Source organism: Arvicanthis niloticus, chromosome 21 (assembly GCF_011762505.2).
Source record: "Arvicanthis niloticus isolate mArvNil1 chromosome 21, mArvNil1.pat.X, whole genome shotgun sequence".
NCBI lineage: Eukaryota > Metazoa > Chordata > Mammalia > Rodentia > Muridae > Arvicanthis > Arvicanthis niloticus.
The window spans coordinates 49,388,018-49,410,545 of NC_047678.1; the positions used below are offsets into that span (position 1 = coordinate 49,388,018).

Consider the following 22,528-nt stretch of genomic DNA (forward strand, 5'->3'; position numbering starts at 1 on the left):
GCCGGGCGTGGAGGGGTCAGGTAGGAGGCTGAGGGAATTGGAAAGGGAAGCTGGTGTCAGTTATGAAGTGCGCTCAAGGCCAGACGGGGCTGCATACAGGTGTGTCTAACGAAAAGAAGTGAGAGCCTCCTGGCATGTCCCCTCTCGAGACTGGCATTTGTTGGTGCTATGTCCTTAGAAAATCAGTCCCACTTTCCTGGTTGCTTGTGTCGAGAGGCATTAAATTACATCCCAACCCTTGTAATACAACATGCCTTAGGCTCTGAACCCTATTGTCAGCCTTTGAATAAAGTTTGGGTAAGAAACCAACTTAGGCTATACTCAGGTCCCAATTTCTACCCAGTGTATGAAACTTTTTAAAAAATGAAATTATCCATACCATGCTGTAATCTAACACAGCCTGCTGTGACATTTTAATTTTTATGCTCAAAATGCAGACCAGCGAACACTTTCAAGTCTTCAGCAGAAAATCTCACGCCCACAAGGTTCCATCTGAAGAACTCAAAAAAAGGAGACCACAGATTCCACTAACGTTTTAGACCATTTAATAGAGGTATTTGTTGTCCGTGTGGCTTTACTTCAACATAAATACAGCATTTTCCCTCTGGAAATGTAACCTGAGCTGGAAATGGAACAGGAACGGAAGCTGCTTGAACTCACACACTGCTCTCGATGCATTGGCGATGAGAGTCTGGCAGCAGCAGTTCAGGGCTCAGGCCCGGGGCAGGAATGAGGGAAGACTCCTTGTAGGTCAAAGGCTCTGCTCAAGTCCAAGGATTGCACCTGTGAACCCCTACTCAGCTTGAGATTCCTCATACAGCCCCGGAACGAGGCCCGGCTGCTCAAGCAGTTCTGTTTGACGTGGGCTGTTCAGGGAGAAAGAGACAAGTGTCGCTTAGTTTTGTTGAGATAGGGTAAGTTGCACATTAGAGACAAAAATGATCTCAGCCAGACCCTCAAGTCAGAATGCTCCCCGCACACGTGGGTTTAGTGGATAGTAGAATTCCTGGCAACTTTTAACAGGCAGTAACTTGAAGGCATAGTTGGTCACCAGACAGGTGTTGAGGGTCTGCAATTATTTCTTGGGACAAATCTCAGATGCAAATTTGGTGCAGGAGTATGAATCCAGTCTATCCCTGACCTAGACTCTAACCTTGAGATCATCGAGGGCAAAGGTGAGATCCTCCAGGTTACCTCACCACAGAGCCAATGTTCTCAGTGAGAAAGTTGTATGTGACAGGGTCATGCTAAATTACCCGAAAATATGCCAAGAAAGTTTAGGTACAGTACTTCAAACAGCTTGTCTAAAATGGTAGGACTTGTCATTAAAATGTGCATCTTTCAATCTCTACCCCATAATCCTTTGCACCCCCACCTCATCAGGACTGAGCCTTCTGTGTAGATACACCAAACCGGGAGTCACACGTACCAGGATAGCCACCCACATAAATGGGATCGTTAGTGTCCGCCGAGGTGGAATGGGTGTGGGGGCTTTCAGCCCTAATGGCATTCCCATCCACAGTCAGGACGATGCGGTGCTTGCTTTTGTGGGCTTGGAGCGTGTGCCATTTCCCATCACAGAGAGCTCTGGTGGCTCTGGGCTCGTAAGTGGCTGTTATCCTTCCAGCACCGTTGTTGACGTGAAATAAGACCTGGACAAAGCAAATACTTGGGTGAGTTTTTTTTCTATATTTGGGACCACTGCCATTTTGCACTGGATCTTAGCCAGAAGGCCAAGAAGCCATGGAGCACATTCATGAATTGTTCTCGGAGTAGAGAACGCATAGGATTCTGAAAACAAGGAACAATGACCATGACAAACAATGACGGTTAGATCACCTCCTAAAGGACTGGGACTCCATCTCAGCCCCCACAGTTCTGAAATCAGTGCTCTGTTCTCAGGGCACTGGAGGACATCGTCAGGAGTCTTCAGTTTCCCCAGAGGCTGAGCGTAGACTGCACCTATGCACCATCACTCGCTAACTTCCCCTGACCAAGCACAGGTGCTCCACAACATTGAGCAGCAAACAAAAAGCCAGGGCTTTGCAAAGGGCAGAGAGGGATTGTGGGCTGATCAGTGTCACTCCAAACCTTGTTCACATGTTGGAGTTCTGACCTCTAACATCCCTCAGGATATGATGACCTTAAGGAGGTCGTTAAGTTAAAATGAGGTCACTATGGTGAACTTTAACCCTGTCTTCATCCTTATCAGAGGCATCAGGACTCAGGCACACAGAGAAAAGTCAATGTGAAGAGAAAATAGCCATGCACAGGCCAAGGACCAAGGCCCAGGAGAAATCAACCCTACCAAACCTTGGACTTTCAGCCTCCAGAGCTGGGCCAGTCAATTTTTGAGTTTACATGATTCTGCCAGCTCAGGATGACTGAGAGAGGTGAGAATTTCAAGTATGCTGTTCTAAGTTTCCCACACTGCCTACTGTGGAAAGCTGTGGACCTGACCGTTCCAAGGTATGGCTGACGGGATGAGTACAGCCAGAGGCATCTGGGAGAGTCCAGAGCAGACAGAGAAGAAAGTAGAAGATTAAATATGACCAGTAGACTGAGCCGGAGAGTAGATATATGGCCTCAATGACAGGGCCATGTAGGAATCAGAAGCTGGGGGAAGGGGAACCCAAGGGTTGGAGAAGTTTAGGGTAGGGGTAGGTTGAGAAGAGTTGAGAGGAGCCACAGGTTCTGAGTGAGCCTGGAGGCCAACCTGTGCTTTGGTGTGTCAGCAGGCATCACAGTTAGCATTTGTCTCAAGTTTCTTTGGGACCAGACACATAAGAGACCACTCTTTCAGAGCACGCCACGACACACTAAAGGTGTGTATTTCAGGGCTTTGGAAAGAACACTAAATAAAGTTGAAAGAGAGTAAGAAGTAATAATATATACCAACATAACAAAAAAGTAAAATGTAGAATACAATAGAAAATTACATTTTTTATAGCTTTTACACTCAGATATTTTTTTTAAAGATATCACAGAAAAACTTGTAAATAGAAAGTAGGTTGTTTTTTTTTTTAATTAAAGTATAAGATGAGAAGAAAAGCTGGCTCTAAACCACAGCATTGAGGCAGCAATCTGTAATGGAAGTAGGGTTTTGCTTTGTTTTGTTTTTTAATGGGGGGGGGGTAAAGGTCAAGGAAAACGGCAATTTGCTAGTGTCCCCTGACACCACCGTAAGCAATCCTGAGAGACAAGAACTGGAAAGGAAAATACTAAAACCAAGTAAGTACATGGGAGTCTCCAGGGAGCCTTCTCTTTGGCTGTTCTCCTGTGTGTCTGTGTCCTGGTGGACACAGTCAGTTTGCTTCACAGCCCTCATTTTAACTGAGTTACTTTTTATTTACATTTATTTATTGTGAGGGTGTGTGCATGTGCCCATGTGTGAGCATGCAGAAGTCAGTGCTGGAACTTTTTTTTTCTCTTTCTTTCTGTCCCTGTGGGTCCTGGAGATTGACGTCATTAGTATGGCATCAGGCACGTATGCCCAGTAAGCCATCTCACTAGCTCCCAATTGCCTCTTTAAAGCCCACATAAGATCAGACCCTGAGAGATGCTAGTGGGTAGGACTTTAGCACGTGAATTGGAGAGATGCCATATCTTTTGCCTTCCAAAAGGAAGATTCCAGCATCTCACTCCTGGTGGACAAGCGCATTACAGGAGAGGGCAACCCAAGACTCTAGTATCCATGGTTTCTGTGGCTTAAGGATGGTATAGAATACATGCCCAATTCTCTCCTGCAAGGCACTGGGATGGAAGGTACGCTCACCTGGGAAGACTAGTCACGAAGGATTGGAGTGTACTGCATCTGGGAGGAGTCCCCACCCAGTGGCAACACTGAGACTCCAAGCCACTTGTGGTGACAGCCAAAGGTATGAGGACCACCTGAAGTCCAAGTGCAGGAGACTAACTGAACTATAGCCATGGATGAGACATCCCGAGAGGGAACCTCAGATGGCCCTCCATGCGCTTCTTGCCTGTGCACACATGGCTCCAAAGGGGAGAGAAGAGAGGACAAGGAGCCAGAACAACTATGGAGGAGACAACCACACAGCAATAGATGGATATGCTATAAAAGGTTGCACTCACTTGGCTCCCAGCATGAAGGGGACACAGGAGGTTGAGATACAAGAGCACCATATATATATATATATATATATATATATATATATATATATATATATATATACACACACACACACACACACACACACACACACATATACATATTAAATCAAAAAAGACAAACCAAAGTACAATATAGTCAACCTTCAAAGTAACACTCTGTAATAAGAAATAACTTCTGCTATATACATGATGTCTGGTCTTTCAGGAAACCATGCTGCATGAACTTAGCATGTAACATTTCTAAAATGACATTTGAGAGATGGAGACAGATGAGTGACTGCCGAGGGTGAGGGAGGCAGAGTCTGGGGCTGTGGTTACCAAGAATCACCATGGGAGGAGTCTGGTGGTAATGCCATGGTTGCCATGTATCTTGATGGTGGTGATGGTTTTATTTGCATACAGGCAGGTGCACAAATGGTCCATCTTATGATGTTCTGTGGGTTGTGGTGCTGTCCCACGTGGAATCAGTGTGAGCTGCAACTGACCTGACTACAAGAAGCCTCGGGGTGGTGCATGGGGACACATGTATTCATATCACTGTAATCCTGAGTGACTCTGCTTATTTGCAAATGAATAGTTAAAATTATTAGAAGAGACTGGGCACTATATGGACATATTACTTCTGGTAAAGTGCAGGAAGAAATGCCTTGGCACTATAGATGCCATTTTGATTCAAATATATGAAAGGAAGCTACTCTGAAAATAGCTTTTTAGGACTATCTGATTTTAAAATAGTAATGGAAATTTCTTTTGTCTCCATTAATGAAGTGGATAATAAGAATCTTGAATCTAAGTATTTCTCCATTTCTTTCCTGCTCTGCCTCTGGTAGGGTGGGTGGGGCTTGGAGCTGGACCACCTACCTTGCCATCTACAATCTCTAGGCCAATGGCATCCACTTTGGCACTGCTGATTCCCAGGAGGACGCCATTCTTAGAGGAAGTACGGAACTCCAGTGTGATATTTAAATCCAATCGAACTTTGTAGCCTTCCTTGACTAAAAAACACAAGACAGCACTGTCATGGTGAGAACCCACAGGCTGGACAGGGCTGGGCTAGGCAAGCACTCATGGTACTGGCCAAGTTCAAGACCTGGATCCAGATGCATTCCCACCCATCCCTCAGTGCACTTCAGTGCTCTTGTAAGAAGAATCAATTCTTTTGTTTGTTTGTTTGTTTTTGTTCTAAGATGGAAACTTGCTATGCCATCAGACTGCCACCAGCTTTGCAATCCTCCTGCCTCTGCCAGCTGAGTGCTGAAACTGCAGGTGTGCATGACCAAGCCCAAACAGATAGACTGCCTTTGAAGAAGTCGCTTGGTCACAAACAGGAACAGAACATGGACAGGGACTTCCTTTATCTTTATCTGGTCCCTTGGGCCCTGGATACATACATCCAGCTTGTTGGTCTTTCTCTGTTAGCATCTTAATTTGTTATTAAGATTATTATTATTTATTATTATAAGGGCATCATTACTGTTGTATGAACATAGGCACTAGAGAGCAGCTGTCACCATGCCTGGGGCTAAAAGGCAGACTGAGTGGCCCATTGCATTCATGCTCCCTGCCAGAGCCTTGGTTTTTCTCAGTATTTCATGTTCTTATTTTTAAAGACATGCTATCATTATTATCGTTCAGATTGATTTGCAACTTGGGATCCTCCTGCCTCAGCCTTCTGAGCATTGGAATTACAGGTGCTCACACCTGCTTTTTAATCCAGGGGTCTTTATTAACCTGGGCAGGGAATGTACCCTGGCCATCTGCCTGGGACAAGACTGGTGCAGGGTTTGCATGAACAGTTAGGCACAGTTCAGAACACCAAATAAACAAACACGGCCTTAGGGCAGCCTCTCTAGCGGGATCTAATCCTATCAGAGATGGCTCCACATCACCTCAGAGCACATACTAAACCCAAGGACTTCTTTCCAGGCTGCTAACGGCACATACCAAGAGCTGCATATCCACTTCCTTCAAAGAAAGTTCCTTCCTGGGCTACCGCATAGCACCTGTCCACAGCAAAGGCAGACGCGGGCCTGTCTTTATCCAGCTGTTGGCCGTTAACCGTCACTTCCCCAATGCAGGCAGGGATGCTGTGAGTGATCTGAAGTGAGTGAGACAGGAGAGTAGGTGGAGATGATGATGTGATAAGATGTAGTTTTCCTGTGTTTCATTAAGCCTTCCTCAAAAGCACACATTATGAGAGCGTCTTGGTCTCTAAAGCTTAACTGTGGCAATTCCTCACGTAAACGACCCCTTTGCTCTCTCAGTCCGGTGCTTCGGTGATAATGCCCTGGAAGGGTTTTCTACCGTGTATTTTACTAAAACACTGCTTGAATCCAGAGTGCTTCTCTCAATAACGTACACATACAAATTTGCTGGGCTTTTCCCAAGATGCTTGGGGGCTAAATGGCTTCAGAAAAGGGGAAGTTCCTTAGCCACAAGGCAGGGAAAACTGGACGGCTCTATGGGGAAGCCACACCACATGACCTACATACAATCTTTAAAGGATCTAGTGAGCCCAGACCCATGCAAAATAACGCAAACGAGAGCATTGCAGAATGATGGTCTTCCACAAAAACACAAGCTGCTGCTTACAGCTCCGATGTTCCTGGCCCTGTAGTGACCAGGAAGGCCTCCGAGGTACAGCTTCCCTTCCACATCCAATGTAGTTGCATTGCCCACCACGGTCACACTGGGGGACTCTTGGCCATCAACGGTCATGAATGCCTTTCTTTTAATGTACTCCGTCTTGACCTATGTGAGATGAAAACATTCAGAATTTGAAAACCGTTTGAGAGAAATTTAACAGAGGTGTGCTTAGGACATGTCCCTTAGATCAGTGAGAGCCCAGACTAAACCCTGTAGGATGGCTCTGCCTGCGGCATGCTGCCACGGAGAATACACTGAGGCTGGTAGAAATGGGGGCATTCTACCGCATAGCTTCAGAGCCCTGGTTATCAGCAGATGCTTTGATTAGAAACTCAGTCCTTTCAGGCCACTGGTTGTGGTGGTTTAAAGAGCAATGCTTCCCATAGAACATAGATGTGTTTAAATAGGGAGTGGCCCTATTAGGAGGTGTGGCCTTCTTGGAGGAGGTGTGGCTTTCTTGGAGGAGGTGTGGCCTTCTTGGAGGAGGTGTGGCCTTCTTGAAGGAAGTGTGTCACCATGGAGGTGGGCTTTGAGGTCTCATATACTCATGCTAGGCATAGTGTGGCAATCTTTCCCCTGCTGCCTGTGGATCAAGATGTAGACCTCTCAGCTCCTTCTCCAGCACCATGTCTGCACGCTGCTATGCTTCCTGACGCGATGATAATGGACTAAACTTCTGAGACAGTAAACCAGCCTCAATGAAATGGTTTCCTTTATAAAGTTGCCACCGTAGGTAGTCATGGTATCTTTTCGCAGCAATGAAACCCTAAGGCACTGGTATCTCGCCAAGTCAAGAACATTTTTGAGACTTCTGACTCATTCTATCGCCAGCTATTGGGTGTTTATTGGGTGTTCAACATTGAACAAGTGTGTGGAGGGATTCAGGAAGTAGAACAGGGCCCTGCTGACAAGATGCTGACATCATTTGGGGGAGATGTCAAACATAAAGACAACAAGGGGTCAAAATGCACAGATTCCCTTCAAGAAAATGGAATCACAACCACAGACTCAGGGAGAAAGTTTGGGACAGGTGACTTCCCAAACTTTTCCAGGACCTCCTGGGAACTTACCATGTGCCACTTGCCATCACTAAGCAGGGCAGGGTGGGAGACCTTGGTTCGGCCCTTGCCGAGGTCAAACATGAAGTGCAGGTGGCCCTCTTGGAGCTGGAGTGTGGCGTAGTCCATTTGGTTCTGATGAGCCACGTAGTAAATGAGGCCACTGGAGGTAAACGTCCGGATCCTCAGCTGTACCTGGAGCCTGAGGGAGGACAGCATCTCAGCACCAGTGACCGGGAAGGTCAGCTTCCAGCGTTTAACGTGACCTCCAGGAGAGAACCCACTGCTGCTTTATCATATGCTGCCCTTACAGTCTCCAGAGAGAGGAGGTGTTCCCATTTGTGGCACAGATTGCTGATGGGAACTTTCTAAGACTGAGAAGGGATTCCTGAAACCTTGACACCAAGGCTAGAACTACGTCAGCATTGTACTACGTCACAGAGAGGCCCACTGGTCATTCTACTAAGTAGTTCAGGCAGGCGACTCTGAAAAGATGACATCTTAGCTGAGCTCTGAATGACAAAAACATGAGCAAGACTCCTACGGCGGCCACCAGCAAAGCCTTCACTTGCTTTAAGACAATGTATAGTATGTTGTCATTAGGGGCCTGAAATAGATAGGACCCTTGCCTGGACCCATGTGGATGCTGAACCTGTCTGATGTGAGCAACTGGAAGCGAACACCACGTTTTCCTTATCATCTGGTAACAAGAACCTCAGAGCGACCTTAGGAAAATGCTTACCTCTTCCGGATGTCAGACTGATTGAGAGGGAGCACCAAGTGGCTGTTCTGGGAGAGGCCAAACTGGTGAGCACCCGCCACATACCCCGGAGCCGTGTCCACAGCGCACAGTTCCTGTAAGGGGTGCGTAGGGACCCTGAGCCAGTGTAGCCAGGACCCCTTGACACAGACATGTTCTTCCATAAAGGAAATGTCCCAGAAGCCACTGTGTTGAAACAGCAGCTGCTACCACTGTGGTTTCACTCTGTCCTAAACTATGTACCCCTCAGTGCCTTTCTCCCCAGAGAACAATCTGAGCTTCCTGCCATTTTCACCATTACTCAAGATCACTTTCCTACAAACAGATATGGGAGTTCCTACATGAGACTTCCTTGGGCCTGAGGGATCATGAGGATGGCCCAAGGACACCTGTGGCCAAAAAGCAGCCACAGCCGAGACACCACAGGGAGACAACAGTGCCCTCAGGTCTCACTGGGCCTTAAATTCATATACTAGGCACTAGAAAGGGAAAGAAAAACTGGGCTTGAAGGGTCCCCAGACCCTGGCCAGAAGCCAGGAGCACAGAGCAAGGCCTTTGGCAGTGCCAGCTGCCTCTACATTGTCACACAGGATCCCGAGACTGTTATGTGGTTTAAGGCAGACATATACAACCAGGAAACTGTCCTGAACTCCTGGGCTCTGCAGAGATGGTGCTCCTTGGAATAACCTCGCACCATCTTCCGAGAAATTGGAAAGGAAGAAAACTAAAGAGTCATGACCATATTTCCCCTAATGGACCAAACTCCTGACCTTGAACACAGAAGCATACACAGTGGCTCAGCTATGTGCCTACTCCCATGCTTTCTCACCTAAATCTCATCTTACACGCTATGGGGGCCTTGGGGAAACTCTGCCACAGCTCTCCTGGTGCGCTAACCACTTGAGGTGCCGACCCGGAGTCACTGACTGACAAGAGCTTCTGCCCTATCCCTGCCAGCTGTTTATCAGATCCTTAAAGCCACTTCCCAGTCTCCAGAGACAAATGACTTTCTGCCACCCGAGGTACAGCTGAGGAACTGGGAGGTGGGCAGAGGACACAGCTGGCTCACTTCCCCTCCCTCCCAGCTTCAGCATCCTCTGTTCCACTCTGTGTGCTCTCTTTGCCTCTCTCCAGCTGCCCTGACTCCCAGGTTCCCAATGCTTCCTGGCTCTAGTTTCTTCGGCTTTCTCAGACTATATTTGTCTGAGTCCACTCCCCCTAGCACATGGCTTTCTTCCTGACCAGACCTGGATGATGCCATTGAAGGATGTCATGCTTACAGGCTGTGGTAGAGTTGGGGGCTCTGGAGGGAGCTCCCAGTGTTCTCTGTGCAGGCCCTGCATGGGCTCTTCTGCCAGCAAGCATGTGTCCAGTTCCACTTGTTCAGAGCCAGTCGCATGGGTGAAGTCCAAAATTCTACAGACAAATGAGAGAGCATTGGGATGAAAATACCATGGGGGAGCTTGGGAGGCCAATCATTTGATTAAAATGGGTAATTAGATCCCATTTGAAACCATTGATTCATTCCTCTTAGGGTAACAAGTCTAACTGACCATCTTCTCAGTGCCTGAGTCACATGGACATACCATTTTTCTGTTTGGGTCTGATTAAAGTAAGTATACACCCCTAAACCAGGACAATGCCAGTAACCTGGATGTTTCTGAGCTCAGAGTACAGTCAAGATTGTCACCGGTTGTAGGCTAGGCTTTCAGGTCAACGAGTCGCCAGTCCCCACCACACTGGGCAGCAGCTTCTGTTTAACACTGGCTCTTGGTTCTGAGCTGTGCCTGTCACGGGCTCTCTTCTTAGAAGCTCTAGCCAGGTTTCCAGTGGCAGCCTGGATCTCACTGGTACCTCCCAAAGCTGTACCCAACTGTGCATTCTGGAGCCTCATGCCTTTTAGGAGCATGTAGTTGCCTCATCAGTACAGGGGTGGATGATCAACTGGTAACTGTATATCAATCTACAGATACCGGAGTACGGCTCTGCTCTTGCACTGGAGTCTGTGAAACCACAGGCCTACTCTTGATCTGGCCAGGGACTCTTAGAAGGTCACTTCTCAGAGAAGGTCACAGTGATTGTGAAAGACCTCTGCCACTTCTCAAGGTTACATCCTGAGCATCAGGGTCCCCTCGTCCTCAGGAAGTCCCTCTAGCAGCCTAGAAAGGATGGAAGCAGTGTCTCTTGCTACTGAGCCTGTTGTGATTTCCTGTGAGCAGCCTGTAGGTTCAGACACAACTTTCCCCACTATTCCAATGTGACTAGAACTTGGGAGAGAAGAGATGAACAGCTGTCTGTGCACATAATAATTCTCTTCTTCACAGAGAATGGAGACTTGCAAAATTTAACCATATACCAACTGTCTATGGGGAAGCCATGAATAAGAGATAGCTGTTAGCAATCCAGTTGGGTTCTCATAGAGGTACCCTTAAGGATGGGGATGCAGCTCAGGGGTAGAGTAACTGCCCAACATGCGTTAAAGTCCAACTCAATGCTCCATACCATACACACAAAGGCAGCCGATGATGGCTTTTCTCTAAATACAATTTGATGGTCAGATCTGACCACCATGTTGATCCTATAAGATCCATTGGGAGAGACTGTCATGATAGGCCAAGGAGAGCTTGGAGAACACCCCCCACAGCCAACTCAGAAGGCAGATGACAAAGCACGAGAACACGATGAGAGCTGGTCACACTCACTGAGCGTCGAGAACCACGTTTTTAATACACCCATGGAACGAAGTCCGCATCCTGAGCATTGGGGTCCCCTTGTCCTCAGGAAGTCCCCCTATGTATAGGTTGGATATGTTGATTGTCCTTCCTTCTGTTAACGGACCCAACTTCATCTCTACAGGACTGTTCTCATCCAGTTGTATGGTGATAACTCTATCAGAGCAAAGGAGAAAGCAAGCTTTTTGAGTATAACAAAGAACTCCATTTCCATATGAAATTCTAGCAAGTTCTTTTGGAATGATAATTGTTTTTTCATCCAGATATATTTTGGCGTGGGATTGTATGTGAATCCAAAAAATGGAAACCTGGGGCTCAACCTCTGACATCAAAGATAAAATCTATGAATACATCACCAAGCTTGATTGAGTATTAGCGATAAGTGTATGTATTCAAACCCCTCTTTTGTAAAGCTATTATGAAAACATCCAGCGTTCCTCAAACACAAGGTCTACAGTTGCAGATGGAAATACACAGGAACATTGGTAGGATGGTGTTTACTGTTGGCACAGTGCTGCTCACCAAAAGCAGCCTGCTATTTACCACCAACGTCATCCAGTTTGTAAGCAGTTTACATTGGGCTTAAATACAGGGCATAGCTAAAGTTCTCGGTTCTCAACTATGAAAATTTCACGAACACATCACTACAAGCTAGAAGAGAGCTGACTCTGCGGTAGAGCTCTAGCATTTAAAACACTAAGAACTGTGACTCTTAATGACTTCGTGCCAACCATCCCAGTCACACTGGGTGTCAGTCACAGCAGGAGTCAGTCATACCCTGTCTGACAGACTAAGGAGCTATCCCCCACCGCCCCCCAACCCCCACCCCAAGCTCATCTCAGCCTCCTGACCTGATACAACCCAGGGATCTTAGTACCTCCGATTCCTAACCAGGGAGATGGAATGTTCTTGTCCATCACTGTAGGAGCCGGTGGGGGCATGCAGGAGGGCCTTCCTCAGATTGGTCCCATCCCCGAAACTGACATGTACTTCGATGTGGCCTTCAATCAGCATGATGGAAAAGAAGGGCTGGAAAGATACATTTTCCAAAACAAAACACGTCACTGAAGGGTATGATACGCTTTCTGCCTTCTACAGATAATGTAGACCCATTGACACAAGGCAAGCATGTGCCCAGGTGAGTCACCATCAATCATAGTATTTTTGGGTTTGATGTACTCCACTCTGACCCTCGTCACTTTGCAACCTGCTGTTGCTGGCCCTGTGGTCATGTCACAGATTTCTATTTCTGCCCCATGCTTACTGTTTACTGATGCAAGAGACAAATTTTTTTCATGGAATTAATTTTAAGATACTTCTAATTTTCTATTACTGTATATGGGACCTCCTAATTCAGTTTTCCTTGGGCCTGTGGATTACTTCTAACATTTCTGAAAATGGCATTAAGGACTAGAAGGGCCTGACAATATTTCAAGTTCCTAAAACTTCCTTGTAACATTGAGAAGAAGCACAGCAGTTTATATAGCCAGCCCCAGACCTGAACTGTGCTTCCCGATGTCCTTGCGACATCAGACACACCACTCCTTCCATTGGCTTATAAGACAGCTTCCCCTGTGTGGAACCCTATCACGATGGGTGGAGGGAAAAAGATTCAGCAGCTTCCTCAAATGGTAAAACTCAGAACTACTCTCTCACCAGAAATCCGAAGGCTTATGCCCAGAAGGCAGGCAGGAAAGGCCCCAAACCAACATTACACACGCACACAGGATCATAGCAGAAGGGCTCCTCAGAGCCCCAGAGTGAAATGCAGGGAGATAGAAAGGAGTAGAGCAAACCAAATATGTAATAAAATGTGGACGGAACCTGAAGACACACCAAGTAACAACGGTAAAAGACAACAGTGTGTATTTGACTCAATAGGACAAGCTGTTGAGGTGACTTCATTAAATGCACTAAGAACTACTGAATGAACACTTCACTTTGAAAGTGCTTAATTTGGAATGAATTTCACCTCAACTAAAAATTGGATTAATGAAATCCACAAAACTGGTTAATCTCAGTCCCTCTCAGCCCTTGGTGAAGGAACCCATGACATACTCAGGGTCCACAGATTGGTATATCCCAGCCTTGGTTCTGACACATAACTGCCGTGTGAACTTGGGCTGCCCAAACAGGTTCTCTGAACCTTTTTTTTTTCCCCCATAAAGCTTAGGAAGCAGCATCCACCATGCAGGGTGCATGATGGTATCACACAGCCATGTCTTGAGTGGCAGGGCACACTTCCTTGAGCTGCATGTGTGCGGCCTCTCCTTCATCAAGGCCACACGCTAGTATTCTCCAAGCTTTCCCTAAGTTATCTGATTGCCCGGCACCCTCTTGTGGGGAATCAAACTCGGGAAAATGTCTTCTCTGCTTTCTCCTGCCACTGGGCACCTGTCACAGGCCACGTCTGTCTCTTTCCTCCCTTCACACTTATAACAACAACAAATCCCCCCAAAAGAATGTAAGGGAAGAGCTTTCACTCTGTCACAAGCACCGCACATGGAGGGAAACCCAGCCTCTGCCCTGAGGAGTTGCTTTAGTCTGAGAGTAGCATCTTTTCATCCACCCCTGACTAGAACAAACTGGAATATTGATCACATGACTCAGGAAATCTCGGGTCCATGAGCAGAGCATTCAGCAGTTATAACTTTCATTCACGAATTTAAACAGCACTCATATATAATCTCTTGTGAGCAGCTACAGTAAATATGTGGGGAAGAAATTCCCCCCCCCCCCAATTTCTAGACCATTCTACTTCCACAGTTCACAGCTACTTACCACATGTGCCTGAGACCCACCGGCCTTCTCCGCATCCTTGCCAAGGGCAGCCAGGATGATTCCACTGCTGTTCTTGGTGACAAATGTGGCCAGCAGGGATGACTCTGGTGATAGAGACTTGGGTGGCATCTCTATATAGCCACCTTTCAGGAAACTCACACTCTGGATAGGCTGGTGATGGAGGGGAGAGCAGAGTGAGGTTGGCCTGCCGCTGTGGGACCGCCTGCCTCCCTTGCATCTTGCCCACCCTCAGGCTGAGAGCTTGTGGCTTTATCATGCTGGCAAACCACCAGGCACCTACGGAAACCCTTCCAGACCCCCATGACCACGCTTGGTCCCCACCTCCAGAGAGCATCCTTTTCTCACACCATAGGAATTTCTCAGCAAATCAAAGGTGGACCTTGATATCTCCAGGTTCTTGATACAGCCCACATAGCTTCTGCTGCTGACCCCTTTCCTAGAGGTGAGGACATGAGAGCCATTTACATGCTGGGTCAGAGAGGCCTGGGAATTCCACACGACCACCCCATGGTTTCACATCGTACCTCACAGCCTTAGAGTGAGGTAATCCACCCACGTAAATCAGGTCTTTCTCCAGCCGATTGAGGTCGGAAGCGGCTCCTGGAGTTTCTCCTTGTTTTGTCTCCTTGTCACTGGTGTCATATGCATCGAAGACAGCTAGCAGTCCTGCGGGGGGTGGGGGGGGAGAAAGAGGGACAGTTAACACTACACAAACCTCTGTCAACATATTCATTTATGAGGGCATGCTCTTTTAAATCCTGCAAATTTGGCTGACGTTGTTCTTTGCCGGTTCGGAGACAAAGGTTGGCAGACCCAGAACACTCACTGCCGAACGGTGAGAGCAGGTGTGTGAAAGAAAACAGGATGAATTCTATTCTTGCTTCCAATTCTGTGTTTAATGAGAAATACTGAAACCTCGGACAAACGGAATTATACTCTTTCAGCAGTAGGCAGATCCCACTGTTTGTGATTCCATAAGCAAAGGTAGCTTTCAATCAAATATCACTCAAGAGTGCGGCTGTGGCCGTGTGTGGAGGGTGATGTGTTCTAATATCATTAAGATGCAGCGGGAAGCCAATGGAGCACAATGGCCATTGGTTTTGGAGTCTGTTCTCAGAGGGGTGGCTAACACCATAGAAGTTCACCCTCTGCACCTACCTTGCTTCCGGTTCCGCTGGAAGGCGATTTTATACCAGGTTCCATTGTTATACCGCCTGTCTGTCATAAGAGTGAGGGGTCCTGACCCCAGGTCCACCATCACTTTAACCCTGCCACGGACCAGTTCGATGGAAAGGAAGTCCTTCTGTGAAGGAAAGAAGTCTTTTCTATAGATATGTCTTTATCTCTAGATTTTTTTTTTTTTCCCACCCAAGTTAGGGATGGAAGTAAACTCTTAGAGTCAACCCGGGGATTGTTACATAAAAGTTCGTCAAACGGCTAGTCTGTTACATAAAAGTAAAAATGTCCCCAGTGGCTTTGTGAAATATTACTGAGAATTAAACTAATTGCTATATGCATTGTTACCAAAATCCATACGTTAGTAGGAGAACCTGACTGTCTTTGTGGGCTTTGTGTTTACATTCACAAGTAGGCTGTTTCTAAAAACAGCCATCATACAAGACAAAAAGAAGTACCATTCCTGCAGACGAGATCCAAATGAAGCTACTGTGGTAGCTGGAGAGATGGCTTAGTGGTTTAAGGGCACTGGCTGCTCTTGTCGAGGATCTGTGTTCAATTCCCAGCACCAGCCCGACAGCTCACAACCATCTGTAACCCCAATACCAGAGTATCCAATTCCCTTTTCTGGCCTCAGTGGGCACTAAGCATACTTATGGTGCATAGACACACAGACAGGAAAACTACTCATGCACACAAAATAATAATAAAAATAATTAAAAAAAAAAAAAGTCCACCATGGTTACACAAAGAACAAGACATAACCTCAACTAGAGCATAAGAGGACATGTTTGACTGACACCTGTGCTGACTGGAGCTGCTTCTACTCTGCCTTTGTGTGTTACATAATAGCTCTTCCTGAATTTGTGTTGGGCAAGCACTTTTTAAATGAGAACATATACAATATATGTGTGTAGATTACAGTGATAAGAGTTTGTAGAAACTGGATCAGAGACCTTGACAAGATCAGGTTGGTGATGTCCTCTCAGAGAATATGGAGACTCTCACCCAACTGCAGCCAACTACCTGCTTCTGCTGTTTACTTCCTCCTGTAGGTAACGCTCCCAGCTCCTGTGGACTTAGGTGGTGGGTGATTATGAAGAGCAGAACTGACTGACAGGGGCCTACATGTAGCAGTGTTTGGGAGCATCACCCATGCTGGGGAGAGACTTCTTGGTCCTGCACTGGTCTTGGGAACTCATTCGCCTGTTACTAACGCCTTGTTGGCTCTCCTATAAGTGAACCCCCAACCTCATTGCTTCTCCTAGCAAGCTGTAATGGAAGCATCGCTCTGCTCCGTGGGTGTGCTTTCTGGAGTGAATGGAGATTTGTTCACCCCTGGCAAAGGAAATGTACAACAGACATAGGTAATCTCAAGGCAATGGTTCTGGACATAGAGGACCAAGTGCTGCAGAAACTTACGGTGCTGTTTGAAGCCAGGTAGAAAAGGAGCCCATTCGGGGAGAAGGTGCTGAAGAGAATTATTATCTGTGTTACAGTGGGCCGGAGCGTCTTCTCCACAACTGCGTACCCGCTTCCATCAAAATGGAAGGAAGAGTCTTCGTTTTGGGAGCTGCAAATTAGAGGCCATGAAATACCATCCACCCTCAGGAGGATGGAGTGGCAAAGGAATTCCCTCATCCCAGGCCACAGGAAAAACTTATCTCCATCGTGGACAGTGAGCATGAAATGTAAGACAAGTTGCAGCCTTGAACTTGTGAAAACTGAAGTATTCCAAAATGGGGACAGCTCTGAACACAGGATGATACGAGGGGAAAAATATGTATGCACCATGAGACCATTTCATAAGAAAAAAGGATGTTTTAAAATATATGAAATAATCTCAGGCTTTGCGTTTGGTATATATAACAATAATAAAAAAATAGTCTGTGTCTAGATTTGAATCCTACCTCTAGGTTACTTCATTATGATATATGCAATTACCCCAAAAGCCCAAAATACAAGTGTAAAATCCCAAACCCTCTCAGTCCCAAACATGTCAGAGAAGAAGTGACATTTAAGCTGTATCTCACAAGGCAATTTTCATGTAGGGCAAACCCATGTCCACCAGAGCCTAGCCACTTTATAAGAGAGTTCGTACAAGCAGCTATCATGGTAAGTAGAATTAGAAAAATGCTGATATTTTGTGAAAGTACCTAAAAACACATAAAAAGACAGATTAAGGAATTAACCAGTATAAGTGGCAACGTAAATCAAATATAATCATTAACCTGAGGAATATTACAGGCTGTACCAACAACCTAACACTAGCAAGCGACACCAGGTAGGAGCACACTGTGTTCCTTCAGTCTGCTGCAATAGGCTGGGTGTGGGCTAAAGCTTTTGTTTAGCAGGTGTGTGTGTGTGTGTGTGTGTGTGTGTGTGTGTGTGTGTGTGTGTGTTGTGGGGAGGGCATAGCTAAAATGAAGATAGTCACTTTACAAACTCAGACACAAAGTACCAGTCTATGCATATATTGACATTGGCCAAAGTGTACTTTATGAAGTGTATTTGGCCAAAGTGTCCTATATGAAGCCATTCCTAATGATCCCATGTTTATGAAGGGCTTGAGATTCAGTGCATTTTGGAAAACTATGGCTGTAGCCCATTTTAGTGAGGTAAGGGTAGCCTGTACATCATTAGCATGTTAAAAATGAACATAAAGCTCTGACAGCATCACAACATCTCTATCTATATCTAGATAGATAGATAGATGATAGATAGATAGATAGATAGATAGATAGATAGATAGATAGATAGGGAAACAGGGTCTCTATGCAGCCCTCACTGGGCTTGAACTCAAAGAGATCCACCTGCCTTTACCTCCTGAGTGCTAGGATTAAAGGCATGTGCCACTACATCTAGCTTTACTTTATATCTTAACTTGACATTTTCCAAACATGTATGATAAGTATAGCCCCTCTATGATGGCTTTTTTTATTTTTAAAGAACATGTATTAATATCCTACCAAGTTTGGGTTGTTTAAAACCTTGGTCAATATATTAGTATAAGAATAGACACTATATTTGTTCATTCAGTGTCCAGAGAAACATATTTATTAAATCCTAGATTGCCTGAATCAGTCATTCCACCTCTTCTTATAGCCAGCTGGGTTTCCAGCCCAGAAGCAGGGTGAGTAGACCCTCAATGGACACAGGATGACTAGACCCTCAATGAACACAGGATGACTAGACCCTCAATAAACACAGGTTGACTAGACTCTCAATGAACACGGAGGCCAGGGGCATCCTGACCCTTCTTCCTCAGCCTTTGCTTCAAAGGTTAGGGTTGGAAATCTGGTATGATGGCAGGTGTCTCAGGGAATGAAACCGGAGGATGTACACAAAATGGGCGTCCATATCACAGTGAAGGAGAACCAGCATCCGCCATTTAAATTGGCTAAAGTAGAAAGGCAGAGCCCAGGGGGTGGGTCTATTTTCACATCAGATTTACTAAATTGCTGGGAATCCTTCTTGGTTAGTCATACGGCATGAGAAAAAGGAATGCATCAGAGTTCAGAAGCTGTGCTCACTAACTCCACATTTAAAAGCTGTTTTTGTCAACTGCAAACCCTGTGTTTCCCTGCAATAAGGTTCAGAAAAACAACCCTCAGATGCTCACGTGGAACTTGGCATTACATTCTCTTTGGAAGACCAGAGTTTCTCTCAGAGTTATAATGTTTTACACACGCACACTGCATGCTAACCCTGATGAGTGGGGTGGGGTGAGTAGGAGAAGTCTGGAAGACACCAAACTTCAGGTAAAGAGGAAAATTAGCCAAAGTCTCCAAGAAAACCTTGGCAGATGACCTCCATCAGCAGCCTGAGAAAGCTGTGCTCCAAACCCAGTGTTAGCGCAAAGGCTGCCATTCTGAGAGTCCACTCATAGCCTTTTACGTGAATATAGCACATAGAGCTAACAGAAAGTTGAAATACATGGCGGATTACCTTCCAAAGCAGCCATTGCACTTCCCCTCTCTTTCGATGTAATTCCACAGGCCAATCGATTTGCCATTCAAGAAGGCTTCTCCCATACAGCCCTTAAAATGAGTAACCTTCACAGCGGGGGATTTCTAGAGCAAAGAGAAAAACAGCAAACGCATAATGCACAGACCTGGAGGCATTTGTTCTCTAAACTGCCCTGGCAGCTCACACCCAGTGCTTCAGATTCCACGAGAACATTCAGTGACACAGCGGTCTGCAACAATGACTTCCAAGCATGCACAGTTTACACTGTTTCCTGTTCCTTGGAGGGGGGGGGGTGGGTTTGAGAAAAAGGCTTGTTTATGTATGCAGCCCAATGGCCTCACATTCTCAGTTCACTTGCTTAAGCCTGGAGGATGCTGGGATTAAAGGTGTGCATGACCACACCCAGTTCTGGGCAGTCTCCTAAGGATCCTCTAGGTTTCTGGGGGAAAGTCTGCTGAGTGAGTCACCAGACCAAATAAGGAGTCAGTAGTCTAGCGGAACACAGACTGTCCTTCCAACCCAGTCCAACTAGATGACGTCATCAAACAAATGCTATGCACTCTTGCTAAACACTAATTAGAACAATTGCCACTAGAATTAGAAGAGGGATAAAGAGACTTTACAGAAATTACTACAGATGTATTTAATTTCCTACTTTGTCACTGGAAAAAAAGGAATGTCTAAATTGCCAAACAGCACCATTGATTTCTCTTGTCTTCATCTTCATGATTAAAAATGATCATTTACCCTTGCAAAACCAGCCCGGCTCTGCAGATGCAGAGCTGAAATGAAAACTAATAAAAGCAGAAAATTTTGGATTGTGCAGAATATATTTAACACTGAGCCAGCGACCCTGTTTAGATGCTCTTCAAGAATTTTACCTTGATTTGACCTCCAAGCCCTCCAACAAACATTAGTGTTGAATTGTTTATGTCCAGAACCTTCGCGGGTCCAGGAGATTTGCTTGTCCTGACTGGTGGGTTCTCAGCTGCGCTTGCTTCTTTTACGCTCACGGACCCCATGTTTCCAAACCTTGTTCAGAAAGAATTGCAGAAGGAACTTCACATACATCATGTCATGTATAAACTTGCCTGTCATGCACAGCCCCACCTGCCTCTCCAGGGTCGCCCCTGCAACTCCCACCTGCCTGCCTCTACCCTTAGCCATTCAACCTCTCCTTTTCAACCCCAAATCCTGTGAAGCAGGTCTTGGGAAACAGACAGTTCATCACATTTCTCCCCCATATTGAAAGTTGTTACTGAGTCCAACCACATCTAAAAAAAAAATTACTCCTTTCTTTATGACACCGTTTTTTAATATAATATCAATATTTCCAACATCATCAACAAAACTCCATAATATAACAGAAAAGTAAAAAGAAAATTCTGCCTAAGACTGCTTAAATGAACTTACTTCCAGGAAGGCACTTTAATAGGAAAAGTTTGACTTAGTATTTGAATTTTTGGGGACAAAATAGTTGGGGGATGGCTTTGTGAACTATGTGGAAGTATCAACCTGTTAATCAAAACCCAATGACCTGAGGGAGGACTAGGAGGTGGGACAGGGAGCAATCTGGCAGGGAGCACTGGGAACTCTGGGAGATAGTCAGAGGTGTGAGACTTGCCCCAGACTTACGAAATGAAGGTGAGGTAGTAATTAGTATGATGGAAAACACAGAATAGTTTAAATGGGTTTTATAAGTTACAAACTAGTCAGGGTATAAGCTAAAGCTTGTGGCCTTGGCATTATTCATAAATAAATATGCCTCCAAGTCTTTATTTGAGAATTGGGCCATGGGTGGAAAAGCCTGCACTCATACAATCCATTTTCTATTTTCATCCCCTCTCCTCTCCCCTTCGGTTGCTTTTCACAAAATCCTTTCTTCCAGGGAAGGAGCCATTTTACAAGGCTGTTCACTTGGACTTTCTAAAAACATTTTTAAAATATTCTAGGGGCTTGGAGAGATGGCTCTGAGGTTAAGAGTACTATCTGTTCTTGCAGAGGACCTGAGTTCCATTCCTAGCACCCACAGGTGGCTCACAACCGCCTGTAAGTACAGTTCCTGCAGGTCCGATGCTCTCATCTGGCTTTTGAAGGCACTGCATACTCAATAGTGCATATATACATTTGCAGGCAAATATTTATACATACAAAATGAAAATAAACATTAAAAGCAATCTATAATATAAAGTTTTTGATCCTTGCTTCTAGTCACACAAAAATATTTGTTCTATAATTTAAACAATTCATTCCTATAGTTAATATAAATCCAGTATTGTTTATTTATAATCCAAGTTTCCCAATGACTCAACGCCTGTCTATGAAATATGTTATCAACACGTTATAAGGTACAATTGAAAGAAGAGAGATGTGGGGGACAGTCTCTGCTACCTGGTTATGTAGATGCTGTGCCATCTGTTGTTATTGATGGAGACATCTGGGAATTCCAACCTTGTGGACCCGGAGCCCAGATCCCAGAGAAAGGCTACTTTCCCCCGCCGCATCTCCACTGCAAGAAAATCAGACTGGGGGAAGGAGATGAGGGAAAGAAGTTATACATTGCTATTTATAGTCAGCACAATGATTCCATGTTCTTCTGACTATGAGTAACCCACCCCTGGGGCTGGGGCACAGAGACCCTGTAGCAGAGGGCAGACTCGACATTAGTGCTTTTGCAGGCTGATCAGCCACTATGCCTCTTACGAAGTTCCCGGAAATGCTCAAAGGAGTCACTAAGCCATGAGAAGGTTAGGCAAGGTACTGGCTTGTTTCTGATTCAGGAGGCACCAGTGGGTGTGAATGCATACTAAGGAGCCACACAGTGAGCTTCGCTCCTTGTCTCCTCAAAAGACATCTGTGGTAATAAATGTGTGTCTTAGCATCTCCTCCATGACATTCCCAGGACTCGTATCCCTTCTGATACAGTCAAAGGAGCAGTAGTCTTGTCTAGGAAGCCCATTGTCTGGGGACCATATGTGGTCCCTTGGCCGGAAGAACCTGGATGATGCCTGGCTATCTGAATATCACCGAGTCCACCAAGGCAGAATGCACTCATGGTATAACAATACAATGGCAGGTGTGGGCACTGATCAGAGATGTCACTTTCCTTCTTGTGCTGTTCACTGTGTGTAGTTCCTATGTGTGTGTGTGTGTGAGTTCATGTGTATGCATGCTAGCATCACATGTTTACAAGAAGGCCAGAAGACAGTCCCAGATATCCCAGGTGCTATCTACCTTTTGAAACAGGGCCT

The 22,528-nt window shown here is 45.8% G+C and overlaps 1 protein-coding gene across 1 annotated transcript in view; it reads right to left on the reverse strand.

The window, feature by feature from the left end:
- Positions 1–528: 528 nt before the first annotated feature.
- Positions 529–22,528, reverse strand: part of Lama1 (laminin subunit alpha 1) — a 124,928-nt gene continuing 102,928 nt past the window's right edge. Inside the window, exons 46-63 of the mRNA XM_034484107.2 lie at positions 21,669–21,802; positions 20,159–20,309; positions 19,257–19,381; positions 16,731–16,881; positions 15,291–15,435; positions 14,657–14,798; positions 14,454–14,568; positions 14,112–14,282; positions 12,208–12,359; positions 11,301–11,486; positions 9,879–10,014; positions 8,581–8,693; positions 7,851–8,040; positions 6,727–6,885; positions 6,079–6,232; positions 4,996–5,129; positions 1,430–1,652; positions 529–866 (exon numbers count right to left, since the gene is read on the reverse strand). Of these exons, the coding sequence (XP_034339998.1) occupies positions 706–866; positions 1,430–1,652; positions 4,996–5,129; positions 6,079–6,232; positions 6,727–6,885; positions 7,851–8,040; positions 8,581–8,693; positions 9,879–10,014; positions 11,301–11,486; positions 12,208–12,359; positions 14,112–14,282; positions 14,454–14,568; positions 14,657–14,798; positions 15,291–15,435; positions 16,731–16,881; positions 19,257–19,381; positions 20,159–20,309; positions 21,669–21,802 (2,742 nt within the window). The 3' untranslated portion in view covers positions 529–705. The remainder of the gene's footprint in view (positions 867–1,429; positions 1,653–4,995; positions 5,130–6,078; positions 6,233–6,726; positions 6,886–7,850; positions 8,041–8,580; positions 8,694–9,878; positions 10,015–11,300; positions 11,487–12,207; positions 12,360–14,111; positions 14,283–14,453; positions 14,569–14,656; positions 14,799–15,290; positions 15,436–16,730; positions 16,882–19,256; positions 19,382–20,158; positions 20,310–21,668; positions 21,803–22,528) is intronic.